This window comes from Hemitrygon akajei, chromosome 16, assembly GCF_048418815.1.
Source record: "Hemitrygon akajei chromosome 16, sHemAka1.3, whole genome shotgun sequence".
Classification (NCBI taxonomy): domain Eukaryota; kingdom Metazoa; phylum Chordata; class Chondrichthyes; order Myliobatiformes; family Dasyatidae; genus Hemitrygon; species Hemitrygon akajei.
In genome coordinates this window covers 87,457,162-87,475,297 of record NC_133139.1, presented here as the reverse complement: position 1 = coordinate 87,475,297, position 18,136 = coordinate 87,457,162, and the positions used below count along the sequence as shown (strand labels likewise).

Genomic DNA, 18,136 nt, shown 5'->3' with positions numbered 1-18,136 from the left:
GGTGAACAACTGGAATAAACAGTATTTCCACGTCAGGGAGCAAACACCAAATGACTGTGTTGGTTTTGTTCTGCTCTTTGTGGGTGGAGCATACCTGGACAGCTTTCCACTGAAACATTTTGTCTCGAGGTTTCCTGTCACCTGGCCAGCCTGTTAACAAAGGTCAACATAACTCTGTCCTTCGTAGGTTCCCTTTTGAACCCCAAGTTCCCCTCTTCTGTGACAACTGGTTTTGTAACATCACAAACTAGAGAAACACATCTCATTTTCATTTTTCAATCTTTTTATTGATTTTCAGTAAAAAAAATATACAAATCAGAGGAGGCTGAGCAAACAGATAATACAAAAGACATATAAACAGCAGTAAAGAATCATATATTGTCAAAATCAGATAGATATAATATTATGCTGTTATATATACCATGTAATCAAAAAACCACAACACCTCTTAACAAATCGTGAAAGAAAAGATAGGAAAATTTTATTTAATAAAAGTGAAAAAACCCACTAAACTAAATTGGAACAAAAAAAAAGAAAAGAAATGAAAGATTGGGCAGTCCATTTGAGGATAAAATCAGAAGAAAAACAAAGAGAGAAAACTTCCTTCCAGTCACCTCCGAACCTTCACGGATAAGGATTTTCCCTAAAAAGAATAAAGAAAAATAAATAAATAAATAAATTGTATTAAAATATTGAATAAAGGGTCACCAGACTTGCTCAAAATTAAAAGATGTATCAAACGTCTGGCTTCTAATTTTCTCCAAGCTTAGACATGACATAATGGAGGAGTGCCAATAAAAAACAGTAGGCGGATTAGAATCTTTGCAATATAACAAGATAGCTCTCCTGGCCTGTAAAGTTGAAAAGGCTATCACATGTTGAGCAGAAGCAGATACTCTACCTACTTCCTCTGGAATAATCCCCAAAATTGCTGTAAGTGAATTGGGTTGAACATCCACATCTATAACTTTAGATAGTATTCTAAACACATCCCTCCAAAAATTATTTAAGCCTACACAGGACCATAACATATGAGTTAGAGTAGCCACCTCTGCATTCCATCTGTCACAAATAGGGCTTATATTAGGAAAAATATGCACCAATTTATCTTTGGACATATGGGCCCTATGTACTATGGCGTGCACAGATGGATGAATTATTAACTAGATAATAAATTTTACTCCATTGATTATCTGAAAGTGAATGTTGAAGTTCTATTTCCCAAGTGCGTTGAACCCTATCATTAGGCGACATGCAAGCATTCATTAACTGTTAATCATTTTTGAAATGGTTTAAGCTGAAAAACAGCATGAGCCAAATTTGCAAAGTAGGCCAAGGGATAACTTGGTAGAAAATCACGTAAAAAATTCCTAACCTGTAAGTATTTAAAAAAATGTGTATTAGAGATGTCATATTTATCCATTAACTGTGAAAAAGACATTAAACAATCCTGTAAAAACAAATCTAAAAAGGTTCTTATTACCTTAGTTTTCCATCGTAAAAAGCCTTATCCAGAGTTGATGGTTTGAAAAAAATTAGAATAAATATTACCAGAGAGTAAAAAATTATTTAATTCAAAAAATCCACGAAACTGAAACCAGATTTTTAAAGTATGTTTAACGATAGGGTTGAAACCTTGTCTACCTATTCTGGAGATCAAAAAGAAGGGGAGCTCCTAATAAAGAAGCTAAAGAAAACCCCGTTACCAAATTTTCCTCCAAATGTAACTATGGAGGGCAATCCTGGTTATCTATATCATAAATCCAAAAAGTAATATAAGGAATATTAATTGCCCAATAATAAAATCTAAAGTTTGGTAAGACCAGTCCTCCATCTTTTTTTGATTTTTGCAATAAAAGTTTATTCACTCTAGAGCTTTTGTTATTCCAAGCGTAAGACAAAATCATAGAATCTATTTTATCAAAAAATGTTTTTGGAACAAAAGAGGGAACTGCTTGAAATATATATAAAAATTTTGGTAAAATAACCATTTTTATAGCATTAATTTGACCTATCAATGATATCGACATAAGCAACCATTTAGTAAGTGCTTGTTGAGTATATTCAATTAGAGGGGAGAAATTATACTTTTATAGATCTTTAAAATTTTTAGTAATTTTAATACCAAGATAAGTGAAATGGTTTTTAGCAATATTAAAAGGTATTTGATCATAATAATCTGAATAATTATTAATAGGAAATAAATCACTTTTATGTAAATTAAGTTTATATCCAGAGAAAATACTAAATTCTGTAAATATAGATAGCATAAAAGGAATAGATTTCCTAGGGTTTGAAATGTAAACTAATAAATCATCTGCATATAACAAAACCTTATGTAATTTATCCCCTCTCTTAATACCCTGCACAGAATTAGAATCCCTAAGAGCAATAGCAAGTGGTTCGAAAACCAAACTAAATAATAAAGGATTAAGTGGACAACCTTGACGGGTTCCTCTATATAATCTAAAATAAGGAAACTTTTGATTATTAGTTACATCTGCAGCCACCGGGGCATGGTAAATCAATTTAATCCAGGAAATAAATCCCGGGCCAAAATTAAACCTCTTCAAAACCTGAAATAAATAAGGCCACACCGCCCTATCAAAGGCTTTCTCTGCATCCAGAGATACAATACATTCAGATTCTTTGACTGAGGGGGAATAAATGATATTTAACAGTCTTCGAATATTAAAATATGAGTACCTATTTTTAATAAATCCTGTTTGATCATTTGAGATAACATTAGGCAAAGTATTTTCAAGTCAATTAGCTAGAGAGAATTTTAAATTATTAGTCTATTAAGTCTATTAGGTAGAGGGAATTTTAAAATCTACATTCAATAAAGAAATAGGACTAATAGTGTAACCCCCTGGGTCGCCTCAGGCTCGTGCAGCTCGTTCTCGTCTAGGGGGAGCAGCCTTCGGCCCCGCCAAACTGGGTAATGAGCTGGTGTGGATGCTGTGTGATTTCCCTGCCTCGCCCAGAAACAGACAGTACACCATATGCGATTAAATGAATACAATTTATAAAGGTTACTATAACTAAGTGATTAATAACGATACAGTATATATGAAGGAAAAAAATAAAGAAAAGGCGCCAAACTTATCAAAGTCCAAACCACTTCGTGCACAACCGTTGGAGCTCAATTACTGAAGTCTTCTGGCCACCATTCGATCCCCTCCGAACTCCTCGACTCGCAGCTCAGGACCACCCGAAATGGTCAACCAAGCACATCTATCTTCATCTCCTCTCCTCGGGGTACCTCTTGGCCTTGGACCCCCGCTTGGGGTCCGTTCCTCGCCCAGCTTACAGCATCACATCCTCTCTCTCTCAACCCCTTGCACCGATCTCCCCAAAAGCCCGCCAACAATAGCTCACAGACTCAGAAGAAAGAACAACATTAATCCCTATTGGTTTACAAAAGAATACAATTCTCGTTATCGGTAAATTTTAACCCAAACAAGCTTCCAGCACTCTCTCGCAACAAAGAAGCATTCCTGCTTTTGACAAAACAAAGAAGCCATTTTCGATTACATACACAGTAACAAAGAAAAAGAAGAAATCCCCTTTACACTCTCCCCCCACCAAATAAAAGTCATGTCCTCATGACTATTAAATAACTCGCCATCTTTCCTGCCAACACACCCTAACCCAAGCACAAACAGTGACATCTCCTCCCCACACAGTAAACCTCACGCCCTGTTCCTCAGGCGCTATATAGGCCAACTTATCTGGGAGTTTCCTAACCCTTCTGAGACCCCCGTACCCCCTCACCGAAACCCGTCAGGCTCGGACACAACTGGGGATACCTCGGGCCCGCTACCAACTCCTCTCTCAACCTCTCACTCATGCCCCCCACTGCACACAGCTAACCCTCCCCACTACACCTGACTCAGTGGGAGAAGGGCCAAAGGTCTCTTCCTCAATCGAGGGAAAGTCAGCAAAAGGCAGCATGTACCACACATCCAGCACATCATCCATCGAATCTGTATTCTTCCTCATTTCTGCGATTGGTAGCTGCTGTTTGATCTTCTCCAAACGGAAACACGTGGCCTGCACTGTTCCTGCAATCTCTTCAGCCTCCTGCAATTGAGATATCAGCTTCTTCTCTGGCCCCTGCAACTCTCGCCACAGGCTCAGCAGTTCTGACTCAAGCATCCCGGCCACCTCAATCTGGGACACAGTTACTCCAACAGCTTCTTCCACCCCGACCTGAAAAGCAGCAGTTAAAGATTGGTCAGCCTCCAGTTCAGTATTCACTGCACTTCTCTCCAGCTTTTTCTTCCTCATGACTCCTTCCAGATCAACTTTCTCCAGTCTCTCCATCTTCATTTCAAACTGGATTCCGTAGAGACAGTCACTCACGAGCTGCGACCTTCGCCAGCCCTGGCACGTGTCCAGAAAACACTTTAACTCTGTAGTTCTCAGCCGCTCCTGCAACGCCCTCACTTCATATTCTCCTGAGGCAAATCCAAATACCAAGAGATCATCCACATACGCCAAAACTCCAAACGCCTCCACATCCCCCAGGGTGTTCCACATGCCCCGCGGGGAGGTTGCAAGGGCTCCGGATATGCCCTGTGGCATCTTGTCAGACCGGAAGACTCCTAGGGAACTTATAACGGCCGTCTTCTCCTTGTCGGCCTCACTCATCGGGATCTGGCAACATCCACTCCTCAGATCCAGTACCTTAAACCACTTCACACCACTCAGACAGGCCATCGCCTCTTCGGCCCTCAGGGCCATATTCTGGTCACTGACAGTGCGCCTCTTCAGCGCAATATAATCCACACACACGCTGCCTACATCTTCCACGGCTTCAGGGGCCAGTCGCCGCAACCTCTCTCTCTCCGAGGTGTCTTCAGCGATCAACTCCCCTCCCTCGTGGTATTTCGCAGCGTCCACGAAGAGGGTCTCGCCCTCAGATACTTCCCCCAGGCCGTACCACCACCGGCTCTTGTTTGAATTCGGTACCGGCCCAGTGCTGCTACACACATCCGCACAAGCAGCTCGAAACTCTGGGTGCATCGACAATGCCTCCAAACAGTTCTCACCCGCCTCCTCCGGGCAGGCCCCCAAGCGCACCAGCAGGATATTGGTTCTCTCCAGAACCGAAACGCTGCCCGTCTCAACAGTGTCCGGACACATCAGCATTAACGATTCACGAACCTCAGTCACCTCCACATTTGCCTCTAAGAACTCCATTTTCACTGACCAACAACCGTCGTCTGGATAATCACCGGCACTGGTACCCCAAATCTCCAGTGCCCTCAATGTCGTCAAGGGTAAATGCTTCCAATAACGGTTATAAAACAAACTGTACAGCAACTTAACCAGCGCCCTGGTGTCGAGGATGGCTTTAACTTGACTTCCATCCATCTGTAACAACACCTGTGCGCTTGATCCCTCTAAGCCTTCAGGAATAGGGTCTGTTCCTTTCGGGAGTTCCTTGGTACATTGCTGGGAATGTGCTCCCCCCAGAGACCCAAGCTGTTCCCCCACTGGGCCTCCTCTAAGTTTCCCGACACCCCTCGGATCAACTGAACAACTGAGGGAGGAGCTGATCCCCTTGACAGATCCCCTTGGCACCGCAAGCAATTTATCTGCCCCCCTAGCCAAAAGGGATAGCCTAAAAACTTTCCACCAATCTCCTGCCACGGATATGATAAGCCCCCCAGCTGCGGCATTTGACTTCCAGTCGAACAACACGCATTTTCCCACACTTTCACATAACTGACAGCTGTCACCCCAAGGTAATTGTACCTGACAGTTCTAACAACGCCACCAGCCCGCCTACTCAAACTTCCAACCAATTCCTGTCGCTTTCCCTCAGCCAAGCACTGCCACTCACCCAACAACTGAGAGGTCCGCTCTGCCCACGCCTCCGCCCCTTTAGGGCTGGACATTATTCCAACAACCGGGCGGAGCCCACCACTGCTGAAACATCCCAACCTGTCACTCCTCACTCTCCGAACAGAACGGACAACCCATGGTCCCACCACCATTTCGTCAGCGCTAGTCTGAACTCGAACAACGACCTCCAGGCTACCAACAGCAGACACCCCACCCAACACACACGCAGTGATAACCAGCAATCGCACACCCACAAAGGCACACCAGCTCTTCGCCGCAGACATAATTTAAAGAGGGCGATCACACAGCTTCCGCAGAAATCAATCCCAGATGAGCGCCCCACAATGTAACCCCCTGGGTCGCCTCAGCTTCATTTTTCACTTTATGCAGTGTTTTCCCATCCTTCATTACACATGAGGTCACTTCTCAGAACTCCCCGTGAAGCACAGACTCCTGTGCATTGCTTGGGAGCCTTCACAGCGTCTTGTGGAGTTTTCCATTTGCGATGTTATGTCAGCATTCAAAAATGAACAAATAAATAATTAAAGAATTGGATTTCGGAAGTTTACAGATTTTGTAATTTTGGATAAGGGGGTAATCAAACTTTATTGACTCCCATTTCGTGTCTGTTTCCATTAATTATTAATTTCCTGTCCTGCTGTGTTCCTCCAGCACTTTGTATCTGTGGAACAGAAAACTGGTATGAATTCTGGTCGATTGTCCTTCGTTCAGTTTGATCTTCGTTCAGTTCAGCTGGTGAACGGGGAAGTTGGGATCTCGGTGATTTTCAGTGCTGATACCAGCAGTTCAGTGACTACACAATGTTTGTGAGAATCGGTGTAATGGCCCGGATGCAGAGCATTCAAGGAATGAGATGGTAGAGTGTGATTAAGTTGCAGCACTGTATTCAGCAGCTCAATAATATCATTGGAATATCGGTCTGGAATTTATCTGTTTTACCGTTTTCAATTTAAATTTTGTCTCAATTGTTGTAGATGACAGTACGTTATCATCCAGATTTAATTTATTTAAAGAAGGTGCTTGTGGATGTCCAGTGAGAGTTCTGCATTATTGTTGGGCTTGGTTTCTGCTGTTAGTTGGGTTCTTCCAAAAGTAGTAGATCAGACCAATAACAAACAAACATGCAAAGATAGTTACCACATATATCCAAGCTGGAGATCCAGATTGATCAATAAAACCAATCACAAAATCAATAGTACAGGTCATTGACGGTCCCAGGTAAACACTTTATAACAGAAGTACTCTTCTCTTCTGATCACTCTTACCTCTGAGAATGCTTCCTCAGTAGACTAACACGTCAGGCTAGCTTCTAATGATCAAATATGTAATCAATCAATCTGTCTATTTATATATTTACTTAACTATTTGCTTACTTACTTCCTTATTCGGATCCAGCACGGAATAGGCCTTGCTTCGAGCCAGGCTGCCCAGCAGTCCCCTGATTCAATCAGAGGACAATTTGCCTACCAACCAGTACGTCTTTGCGATGTTGGAGGCACCCAAAGGAATCCCAAATGGTCACAGGGAGAATATACAAACTCCTTACAGGCAGTGACGGGAATTGAACCTGGGTCACCTGTACATGTAAAGTGTTGAGCTAACCACTACACTACCGTGCCACCCACAAACATCTTGGGGAAATGGACTACCCAATGAGCTCCCAGATAGTCAGATATAAACGAGGTTAATCATCTGCTAGTTTCCATACTTCAGGTGAAGCAGGTCCAGTTCCTTCACTGGCCCAACACTTTGGACTGTGAAATAGCAACATACCTTCCCTGATCTGAGACTCTCTGAACTTCCTTTCTCCATTTCTGTAGAATTATCACAGTCCAATGTCAATATCTAAACCCCTTTCGGACTGTGAACTCATTGTGGGGGAGTGAAGGGTAAATCCATTTCCCAGCAGGCCGTTCTCTACCTCCCCTGATACATGACAGCATCTTTCTGTGTAACGTTTTCAAATGATACATAGTTCCATTTTACTTCCTTTCATTCTGTTGTACTCTGCTATGGGATGTGTTCAGAACAAGAGATATCACTTACTGTACACTGGGACCACCCGTTTGTCCTGCTTCACTGTAGATTTTGCAGATAGACAGATTACAGTACAGGGCACTGTGAAATCCCATTTCTGGACACTCGGAAATTGGTCTGTAATCCACTTATGACCGTGAGTTCTGATGGGATTTAACCCTGCTTTATATTCCACAATGATCGATGCATTGTTACATGTTGTACTGCAGGTCACCTCCAGGGACTCCCCGAATTCCAACGCTTGACGGCTTGTATTGAGCGAAACCTCAAATCCATTCAGTTTATCTGCCAGAGACACACAGGGAAATGGAAAACATTTAGTGTAGTCGTGGGTGCAGTTTTGATCTCTGTACCTGACGGTGAATGTACAGTGAAGGCAGTGAAGAGCAGATTCACCAGACTGATTCCCGAGTTTTCCGTTTCATTTTTCTTTCATGAGGCACTCACATGTTCCAGTGACATAATGACGCTCTGGCCACCTTTCTTGTGTAACAATGGACTGAGTCTCCTCAACCGATGGATGTGTCCTTGCCAGATGGCATCAGATGTTATCTCCATTGTGTAGAAATGGTCCAATTCTATAATTTCCAATTACCCTCTTTTGATCATCACTGTAGTCCCTCAGCAGGACTGCTTGTCGAGGAGTGAAACATTGAGCCTCCTTGTTTGAGGAGCCCTCAGTTTGCCTCATCTGCTTGTCCTGAATACTCCTTCTGTTACATGGGGCAACTGAGGAGAACCCAAGTGCAGGACACAGGCACGGGGATTGAGTTGGGATGCTTGCGCAGGTGTGAATGTAGAACATCAAACAGGAGGAATCTTGACCCAGAGCTCTGATATCGAGTCTTGACAGGGAGATGAGGTTTTCATGGAATATCTTGAAACTGGAGCTCATCTTAGTACTAACAGTTCTAAGCGGTCAGGAAACGAGGTTATCACATGGGAATAGACCAATGAACTGGCAACCAGTGGTAGTGATGCCAGGGTTCTTATACTGCAAATATTCTGCAATATATCTGCAAATTGATTCATTTTTCATCTAGTATGTGCGGAACTATTTAATCTACCTACTCCCATCAAACTGCATCAGTGCCATAGCCCTCCATACCCCTACCATCCAGGTACCTATCCTAACTTCTCTTAAGTGTTGAAATCGACCACTTGCACTGGCAGCTCATTTCACATTCTCACAACCATTTGAATGAAATAGTTTCCCCTCGTGTTCCCCTTAAACTTTTCACCTTTCACATAATCCATGACCTCTAGTTGTAGTCCCACCCAACCTCAGTGCAAAATGCCTGCTAGCATTTACACTAACTATACACCTCATCATTTTGTATCATTCTATGAAATCTCCTCTCAATCTTCGACATTCCAAGGAATAAAATCCAAACCTATTCAATCTTTCCTCATAACTCAGGTCCTGCAGTCCAGGGGAAAATCCTTGTAAATTTTATCTGCACTTTTTCAACCTCATTTACATCTTTCCAATAGGTAGGTCGGCAGAACTGCACACAATACTCCAAATTAGGCCTCACCAATGTCTTACAAAACTTCAACATAACATCCCATCTCCTGTACGCAATACTTTGATTCATGAAGGGAAACGTGCCAAAAGCTTTCTTTATGACCATTCTTTAGGGATCAGCCCCTCTCTTGGACCAGTATGGGCTGAACAAAATAGATTGAAAGACTACAACACAGAATAGCCCTTCGAGTCACGTTGCCCACCGATCCACCATTTTAACCCAAGCCTAATCGCATGACAATTTACAATGACCCGATGGTGGTGGAGGCAAATACGATAGGGTCTTTTAAGAGACACCTGGACAGGTATATGGAGCTCAGAAAAAGAGGGCTGTGGGTAACCCTAGGTAATTTCTCAAGTAAGGACATGTTCAAAACCACTATGTGGGCCAAAGGGCCTATATTGTGCTGTAGGTTTTCTATGTTCCTGTAACCCACCAACCTGTATGTCTTTGGACTGTGGGAGGAAACCCACACGGTCACAGGGAAAACATACAAACTCCTTACAGGCAGCAGCGGGAATTGAACATGGATCGCCCGCACTGTGAAGCGTTGTGCTAACCACTACACTACCGTGCCGCCCCAAACCAGCCACTCATTGAGATCACACTGTTGAGAAGTCAGTGAGAGTTCACTCCTGTATCACTGCTCATGGGCGGAGCAAAGAGTTAAATCTTTGGGGTGCCTTTAGAGCAGGAAGAGTTCAGAGAAAGGGCAAAGTATGGAACTGCTGATACTGGCGTGGGTTTGATGAACTCCTGTCTGTGTATGTGTGTATGTTTACGTCTGTGTGTATGTGTGTGTTTACGTCTGTGTATGTGTGTATGTTTACGTGTGTGTATGTATGTGTTTACGTGTGTGTATGTGTGTGATTATGTCTGTGTATGTGTGTGTTTACATTTGTGTATGTGTGTGTGCTGCAAAGTTCCACTCAGCAGGATGCTCTGAACCAATGTGTCATTTGCTTTGATGAGATTGGGTCAGGAGTGAATGACGCTGGGAACTGTGGGAGGGGATTTTGATAATTCTGGCAGCACCTTCTTTAGCCACTGGACACACAGTGAGGTAGGTGGGTGCTGTACCACAGACAGACTTCAACAGAGTCGCATTTGCTACCTCAGTCTAGTGGTGCAGAAGGGCTGCAGAACTCACTTTGAGAAAGTTTCTAACAATGTTTTCTGTTGTTACAGTTTTCTCCAACCCTGAAATCCACATCCCGATCACCACTGAGGGTATTCCAGTGAATATTACCTGCAGTGTGCTTGACGTCACAGGGGAACTTCAACTCAGACTGAAGAAGGGAAGTGAGATATTAGTGAACAGGTCAGCCAATACTGGGCTGACTATCTACCACACTGTGAATCCACGAGCAGAGCTGAATGGACAGCAGTTCACCTGCGAGGCCGAGCTGACACGTCACCATCACTCCAACACCATTGTTAAGCGACAGTCAGCCGTTCTCAATGTCCAGTATAAGTGATCTGATTATCGACACTAAATGCTTTTGAGTCTTTATTTCAAATGCTGATGAATGAACAACCAGCTCTCCTCCCAATCCATACAGAACTCCTCAAACTACGGGAGTGTCCTGCAGTCTTTCCCCTTCCTTTCCTCTTATAAAAAGTACTGGATCTGGATTAACAACCAAACTTATTTACAGCTATTTTTGGTATTATTCCATCGGAAGCTGGAAATACTCCTGCCGCCACTCAGCGGATGATAGCCTTTTCAACCTTATTGGCTAGGAAAGCCATTTTACTGAAATGGAAGGACCCTAACCCTTCTATTGCCTTTTGTTGGCTTTCCTCCATCATATCCTGTTTAAGTCTAGAGAAAATAAGAAGTCGGACATTGGATACATCCTTTAAATCTGAAGAAATCTGGCGACTTTTATTCAATATTTTCATATGATCTGATTTTTGTATTGATTCTCTTCCAGCTACTTTTTCAGAACCTTGGATTTGATCAGAGAGTCTCTCTTCTCTTGGACTGCCCAGTCCTTTTTTTTCTGTTTAGAATAGTGTTTTTTTTTCCCTTTTCTTTTATATAAAAATTCTAATAGTCCTTCCTTGCTTCATAAATTGATAACAGGAGAATTTTACATTCTATATCAAATTTATACTTTGTAGATCAACACTATGTGTGATTTTGATATTGTTTATTTTACCTTCTGTACCAGAGATATTCTACTCCTGTTTGTATACACACTTCTTTTTAAAATCAATAAAAAGATTGAAAAAAGAAAAGAAAAAGACTGGTCTCGGCCTGAAATGTCATTTCCATAGATGCTGCCTGACCTGCTGAGTCCCTCCAGCATTGTGTGTGTGTGTTGCTTTGGGAGTGTTTGACTGGATCAATCATCTCTCCTATTTTGATGTATCAGTACTGTGGAGACTCATGGGGCCATTGTACGTTAGTGTCCTGTTGTACAATTGGGAACAGTATTCTCTGTCCACACACAGCAAGATCCCAATGCTGACATGACCGTTTGTGGGATGGGGGATAGGGTGAATGGCAGAGTGAAGACTTTAAGGTGTGCAAGGTCATTTTTTGTTACATAGAGAGTGGTAGCTTCCTGGAATGTGCTCACAGAAGCAGATATGATTTAACTTTTAATAATATTTAGACAGGCAGTGAATAGAGGGACACAGACCTTGTGCAGGCTGTTAGAATGGTATCTTGGTCAGTGTGCACAAGATGGGCTGAAGGGCTGTACTGAGTTATATTTCATTTTTATTTTGTACTGTGTTATATTTATTTTTATCTATTGAGATACAGCACAGAATAGGCCGTTCTGGCCCTTTGAGCCGCTCGGCTGCATCATCTCCTGATTTAACCCTTGCCTAATCATGAGACAATTTACAATGACCAATTAACCTCCCAACCGGTACGTCTTTGGACTGTGGGAGGAAACCAGGGCACCCAGAGGAAACCCATGTGGTGACAGGGAGAATGTACAGACTCCTTCCAGTCAGTGGCAGGAATTGATCCCTGTTCGCCTGTACTGTAGAGCGTTGTGTTAACCGTTCTGTCCTATGTTAAATTAGCTCAGGTTAATTAGAAGGAAATATTAAAGGAATTTATACAATTTGGGTTAATATGACAAATAATAAGGGAACACATCCGACATCAGTGTTGGGATGGGAATCTGGGGTTTGGATGGACAAGGTATGATTTGGGAGAATCAGTAGGGCTCTGTGAGTAGCAAATCTTGTCTGACAAATCGGTTAGAGTTTTTTGAAGAGGGGACCATGAGGATGGTGGTCAGGAGGGACAAGGCAGAGATGGTTAACTGGATTCACAAATGGTTTGCCAGTGGGAAGCAGAGGGGAATGGTGGAAACCTGTTTCTTGGGCTGAAGGCCTGTGATTAATGATATCCCGCAGAGACTTCTACTGGCATCTTTGTTGTTCGTTATTTATACAAGTAGAAACTATTTGGGTGTGAATGTACCAGGCCTGAGTTTGCAGATGGTACCAATGGTATTGTAGGCAGTAAAGCAAGTTATCAGTACCTACAGGGACATCCTGGTTATCTAAGTGAGTGGGCCGAGGGCTGGCCAATGGTGTTCAATCCTGATCCGTTTGAGGGTGGGACTCACACAGTGAATGGAACCACCCTGGGGAGTGTAGTGGAACAAGTATTGAACAGGCAGGGACTGCCAAAGAGTCACCTTCATAGACACAGATACGTATTCACATGTGAGTAATTGGGTGGTGCTAGTTCATAGACCCCAAATGGCCTGTAACTGTACTACATCTTTAAATAAAATAAAAATTATACCCTTGAATTGTTACAATGAAGCCATTCAGCCCATCAAGACCTTCCCTGCTCTTGTCAAATTAATCCATTTAGCTCCATTGGCCTTCCAACCTACGTTCCCTCGAGCCCATCCTTCAGTCTGATTGATTCCATTCCCCTCAGCCTTCAGGAAGAGAGTTCCACATCAGAAACACTTCACATGAATGAGTTCCGCTCAACTCCCCACGGTTGCCTGGGACTCTGACTCGAAGGACTTTGAACCATCCACTGACAGGGTCACCTGATCACTATTTGCTCCGTCTAAACCCAAACCAAGTGAAATCTTCAATTCAATTCAAGTTTAATTGTCATTCGACCATAGATGAATACAGGCAAAGGAGAGAGCGTTAATAATGGGGTCAAGGTGCTAAATCACATTACAGACAGTCACACACAAGAACACATTCACGGAATAAGAGAGTCCAGGTTTGCCTCCTACACTCCTCCCACCCCCACCCAGAAGCACCTCGGCTTGATGTCCAGTTCTTGCATGTACAAATCAACAAACCCATATAGATCATCAGTAAATTACAACGACACAGATTATGCACGTATATAGTCCAGACCCCCAGTCACTGTGATCATCTCTCGACTGGCCCCGATGCCCAATGTCTGCTAGGCGATACCGTGGCTTAGAGGCCCAGTCCTCACAAATACAGGAATATAATGAATAGTAATAAAGACACAAGCAGACAAATCTAAATGCATATAGTCCAGACCCCTCGGTTCGAATGGAATCTTCAATCAACCACTACAGCGCTATGCTGCCCCCGGTAGAGCACAACGGCTCAGACGCCTCACACCCAGTAGCTGAAAAGCAAGTGAACCAGCGGCTTGAGTCCCAAGTCCACTCATTGCCCTCTCTCTGACTCCCGGTGCCCTTTCTGACCCCCTTCCCATGACTCCTGTCTGAACCTCCCGAGCCCCTTCTCTGCCTCCCTGTGCCCTCTCTGGATTCCCACCCACAACCCCACTCTGCTTCCCACCTCCTGTGCCCCCTCTGCAACCCCCACCTCCAACGACTCCATTTCCTGATTCCCCCTCCCCCCCACCCTCCCAATGAAAATGTTGGATATTTTGTTTTGCTGATTAGTTTCTTTGGAGCCAGGCAACACTGACATGGCCAATTTCTGTTACCTGTTTCTGATTTCCCTTACGACACTGCTAAGCTTCCCTCGTGAACTAATACCGTCGGTCTGGGGAAGGTGATTGTGCAAAGCTTTTGGTGACTCAGTAACCGGTGAACAACTGGAATAAACAGTATTCCCACGTCAGGGAGCAAACACCAAATGACTGTGTTGGCTTTGTTCTGCTCTTTGTGGGTGGAGCATACCTGGACAGCTTTCCACGTTGTGATCCTGTAACTCACTGAAACATTTTGTCTCGAGGTTTCCTGTCACCTGGCCAGCCTGTTAACAAAGGTCAACATAACTCTGTCCTTCGTAGGTTCCCTTTTGAACCCCAAGTTCCCCTCTTCTGTGACAACTGGTTTTGTAACGTCACAAACTAGAGAAACGCATCTCATGTTCCCACTCATCTCAGACATGTGCCCTCGTGTTCAAAGTTCAAAGTAAATTTATTATCAGTTTACACACGTCACCACATCGAACACTGAGATTCAATTTCCTCTGGGCATCCTCAGCAAATCCACGCAATAGTAACTAGAACAGGATCAATCAGAAGCCCTTCCTTCCTAGCGTGTCACACCAGACAGTCAGTCATCCTTGCCTGACGTGTAGTGTCAGGATTGGTCTCTTTTCGGATTAACCGGATCACGATGTGAACGTTCCTTGATTTTTACGAGGCCGAGTGGCTGGCTTGATGGTCAACCCGGCACGGATGGAAAGCGTGCCCTGGGGGTGGCCCGTCCTGGATTCAAACTCGGGAGCCTTCGCTCCGGAGTCTGGCACTAATACAATAAACTGCAAATACAAATTGAAATAAATAGCATTAAATGACCAGAACATGAGATAATAGTTGTGATTTTATACACCTTTATAAGATCAGTCTCACACACTCCAGATAATACAGTCCGAGCCTGTCCGACATGTCTCTGTGACTCAGCTCAACAGGACTTTTCAAGGAGTAAATGAAGAGGTGGGGAAGCACTGGGACAATTCAGAAACAAAAACACAATGTTGGCAACACACAAGTCGGGCCAAGTTAACACTTCAGATCGATGACTCTTCGTCAGGCACTTTTGGGGACCTCAGGTTAGCTAATGCTGGATGTTCCAGAGAGTATGGAGTGGGGAGAGGGGAGAGGTTTGGGGAATAAGAGATCCTGAATCCAGTCCGGGATGGGTTCTGATACCTGCCCAAAACTTCTAGAAGGTGGTATTTGATTTCTAAATTACATTGAACCCATGAACACTACCTCATGATTTTTATTCTGCACTACTTATTTTAATTTAACTATTTAATAGACATATATTTATAGTTGGTGTAATTCAGTTTTCTTCCTTTATATTTAACAAATCGTCATTAAGCTATACTGGTGATATTAAATCTGATTCTGATCTGTAACTTGTCACCTTTCCTTTCCATTGCTATTTCCAAGGTGAGAGTATTGGAATTATACAATTTCCACCAATATTGAAATAACAATGCTCATTGTCTCTCCTTTGAGGATCTCAGGGAAGGAATGGGCTCAGTGCAGGGAGGGTTAAAAGAGTTGAGGCTCAATTTCCAAATGAATGATGCACTGCCACCCTGTGGAATTGTGACAAACTGCAGGCTTCCTCTGCTCTCCTCAAAAGCAGCCTATGATAAGGGATTATTCCCATCACTTCAATATCCAGCCCAATTAAAATTATTTCCCAAAGATTCGACTCCATGTGTTTTTCTGGACCCCAAGGAGGCATTGGACTAGGTTAACGCTATTCTGGTTGTAGCCGAGGTTTGAATGGTTTTTGGTCTGCTGAATAATTGTCATTTCGGAAAGAAAATAAGCTTTGAAGATTTCTGATTTGCTTAAGATATCCTTTGATCGATGGACCATTTAAAGAAGATGTGAACTTTTTGATGTGAATGATGAATAACTTCTCCGAAATCTGTTTGGGCTACTGAGCGAATTAACACAACAGACAGATTGTTTGATTATTTGTTTTTATCCTCCTTTTTTTTATTAATTAAGTGATAGTTTCCATAGTTCATAAGGACTTTTTCTTATATATACATAGTTGGGAGTGCTTAGTAGATAGATATTTAGTTTTTTCTAAAAACAGTTTTTCATTGGGCGTGTGTTAAATGGAAAATGGTGCTGATTTCTCTTTGCTAGAGATTACATAGGCATTTTTCTCTTTGTTTAATTTTATTGTTTTGGCATTTTTGGAGATTGTTTTTGCATTCCCCAGATTTTTTTAAGGATTAAGGATAAACATTTTTTTTTTCTCTGAACTTTTATGCTGGGTATGGGGAGCCAGATGTTGTAGAGCAATGCTGCCCATGATGTTCTGCTCACCTTTCAATCTACTTCATGAGTAATCTAATGCTTCCGTCCTGTAGAGAACTCCATTTGTCTTTCATTATGAGACTATCTAGGAGTCTCTCAAATGTCCTTAATATGTCTGCCTCTATGACTACCAATGGTAGATCTTTCCATGCACTAAAAAAAATCTCTGAACCCCTATACTTCCCTCTAATCACCTTAAAATTGTGCCTTCTTGTATTAGCCATTTCTGTTGGCAATCTGCTCGATATTTTAATGATTATTCAGCCTCACCAGTGGCCATTGATCCAGCACAATAATACTCTGTAAAGCAATGGAAGGCATTAAAGCAAATTGATATTTAAATTGTATATATATCAGTTAGAAGCAAGGCCTGTAAGTGGGCAGAAGAACCAGTTAACATGACTTGATATGGTGGTGTGTTGCTCTGTAGTGTTTGGCTTTTTACATTTAGCAAAATATTATTTTCCTCTGCAGGGCTTTTCAATTTTAGGGCCCTATGGTTTTTTTGTAACTGGAGGGAGGAATTAAGGAAAGCTTTTAAAACCACTGTTATAAAATGGGCAGCTCGTGGAGTCTCCCTCTTTGTTACTCTAAGGAGACGCATTTTGGCTTTTTTCTGCTGAATTTTGGGCTTTTTGGGGTGGTGGGAGGATTGGGGGTATTTTTGAGTTATAGGATTTACTGTAGGATTAATTTTAGTTTTCGTTTTTGTTTTTTTTTCCCATTACAGAGTTCTGAAGCATGGATGTTTATGCTTATCACCACCAGTTTTGATTAGCCTGTGCTGGTATGTGTGTATTAATGTGTTAAATGAAACAAGTTTTTTTATAGAAACTAAACAGATAAATGTTATAAGTTGGAACGTACGTGGTTGGAATCATCCTATTAAGCAAAAGAAGACTTTTTAAATCATTAATCAAATCCAACCCGATATAATTTCTGCTCAAGAAACGCATATCAAAATGGGTGATCAAAACAGATTTTTTTAAATGTGGGCCTTCAATTTCATGCTACTTGTCAAAATAAAACAAAGGTAGTATCTATTTTTATTAAATCTAATATTTTATTCATCCAAGAAGACATTTTGTCAGATATTAATGGTAGATTTTTAATTGTTAAGGGAACAATTTGTAATACAAAAATTATTCTAGTTAACCTATATGGATCTAATGTAGATGACCCTTCTTTTTAAAAAAAGGTATTTGCTTTATTGCCGGATTTAAATGAATATATGTTGTTAATGGGTGGTGATTTCAACTGTTGTTTAAATCTGCTGATTGACAAGATTTCAACCAATCAGCAGCTTCTGAGTTGTTCTGCATCACTTATTAACTCTTTTCTAATTGATTTTGGCCTGGTTGAAATTTGGAGACATTTACATCCAAATGATAGAGATTATTTTTTTCACATGTTCACAAAAAATATTTGAGAATCAATTATT

The 18,136-nt window shown here is 42.2% G+C and overlaps 1 protein-coding gene across 3 annotated transcripts in view; it reads left to right on the top strand.

The window, feature by feature from the left end:
* Window positions 1–11,643, top strand: part of LOC140740263 (vascular cell adhesion protein 1-like) — a 53,944-nt gene extending 42,301 nt beyond the window's left edge. For 2 of the 3 annotated variants that reach the window (XM_073069383.1, XM_073069381.1), the window contains one exon: window positions 10,632–11,643. In XM_073069383.1, the coding sequence (XP_072925484.1) occupies window positions 10,632–10,921 (290 nt within the window). In that variant the 3' untranslated portion in view covers window positions 10,922–11,643. Of the gene's footprint in view, window positions 1–6,528; window positions 6,734–10,631 lie in introns of all 3 variants that reach the window. The other variant, XR_012101816.1, reaches the window with a different exon arrangement.
* Window positions 11,644–18,136: the final 6,493 nt, after the last annotated feature.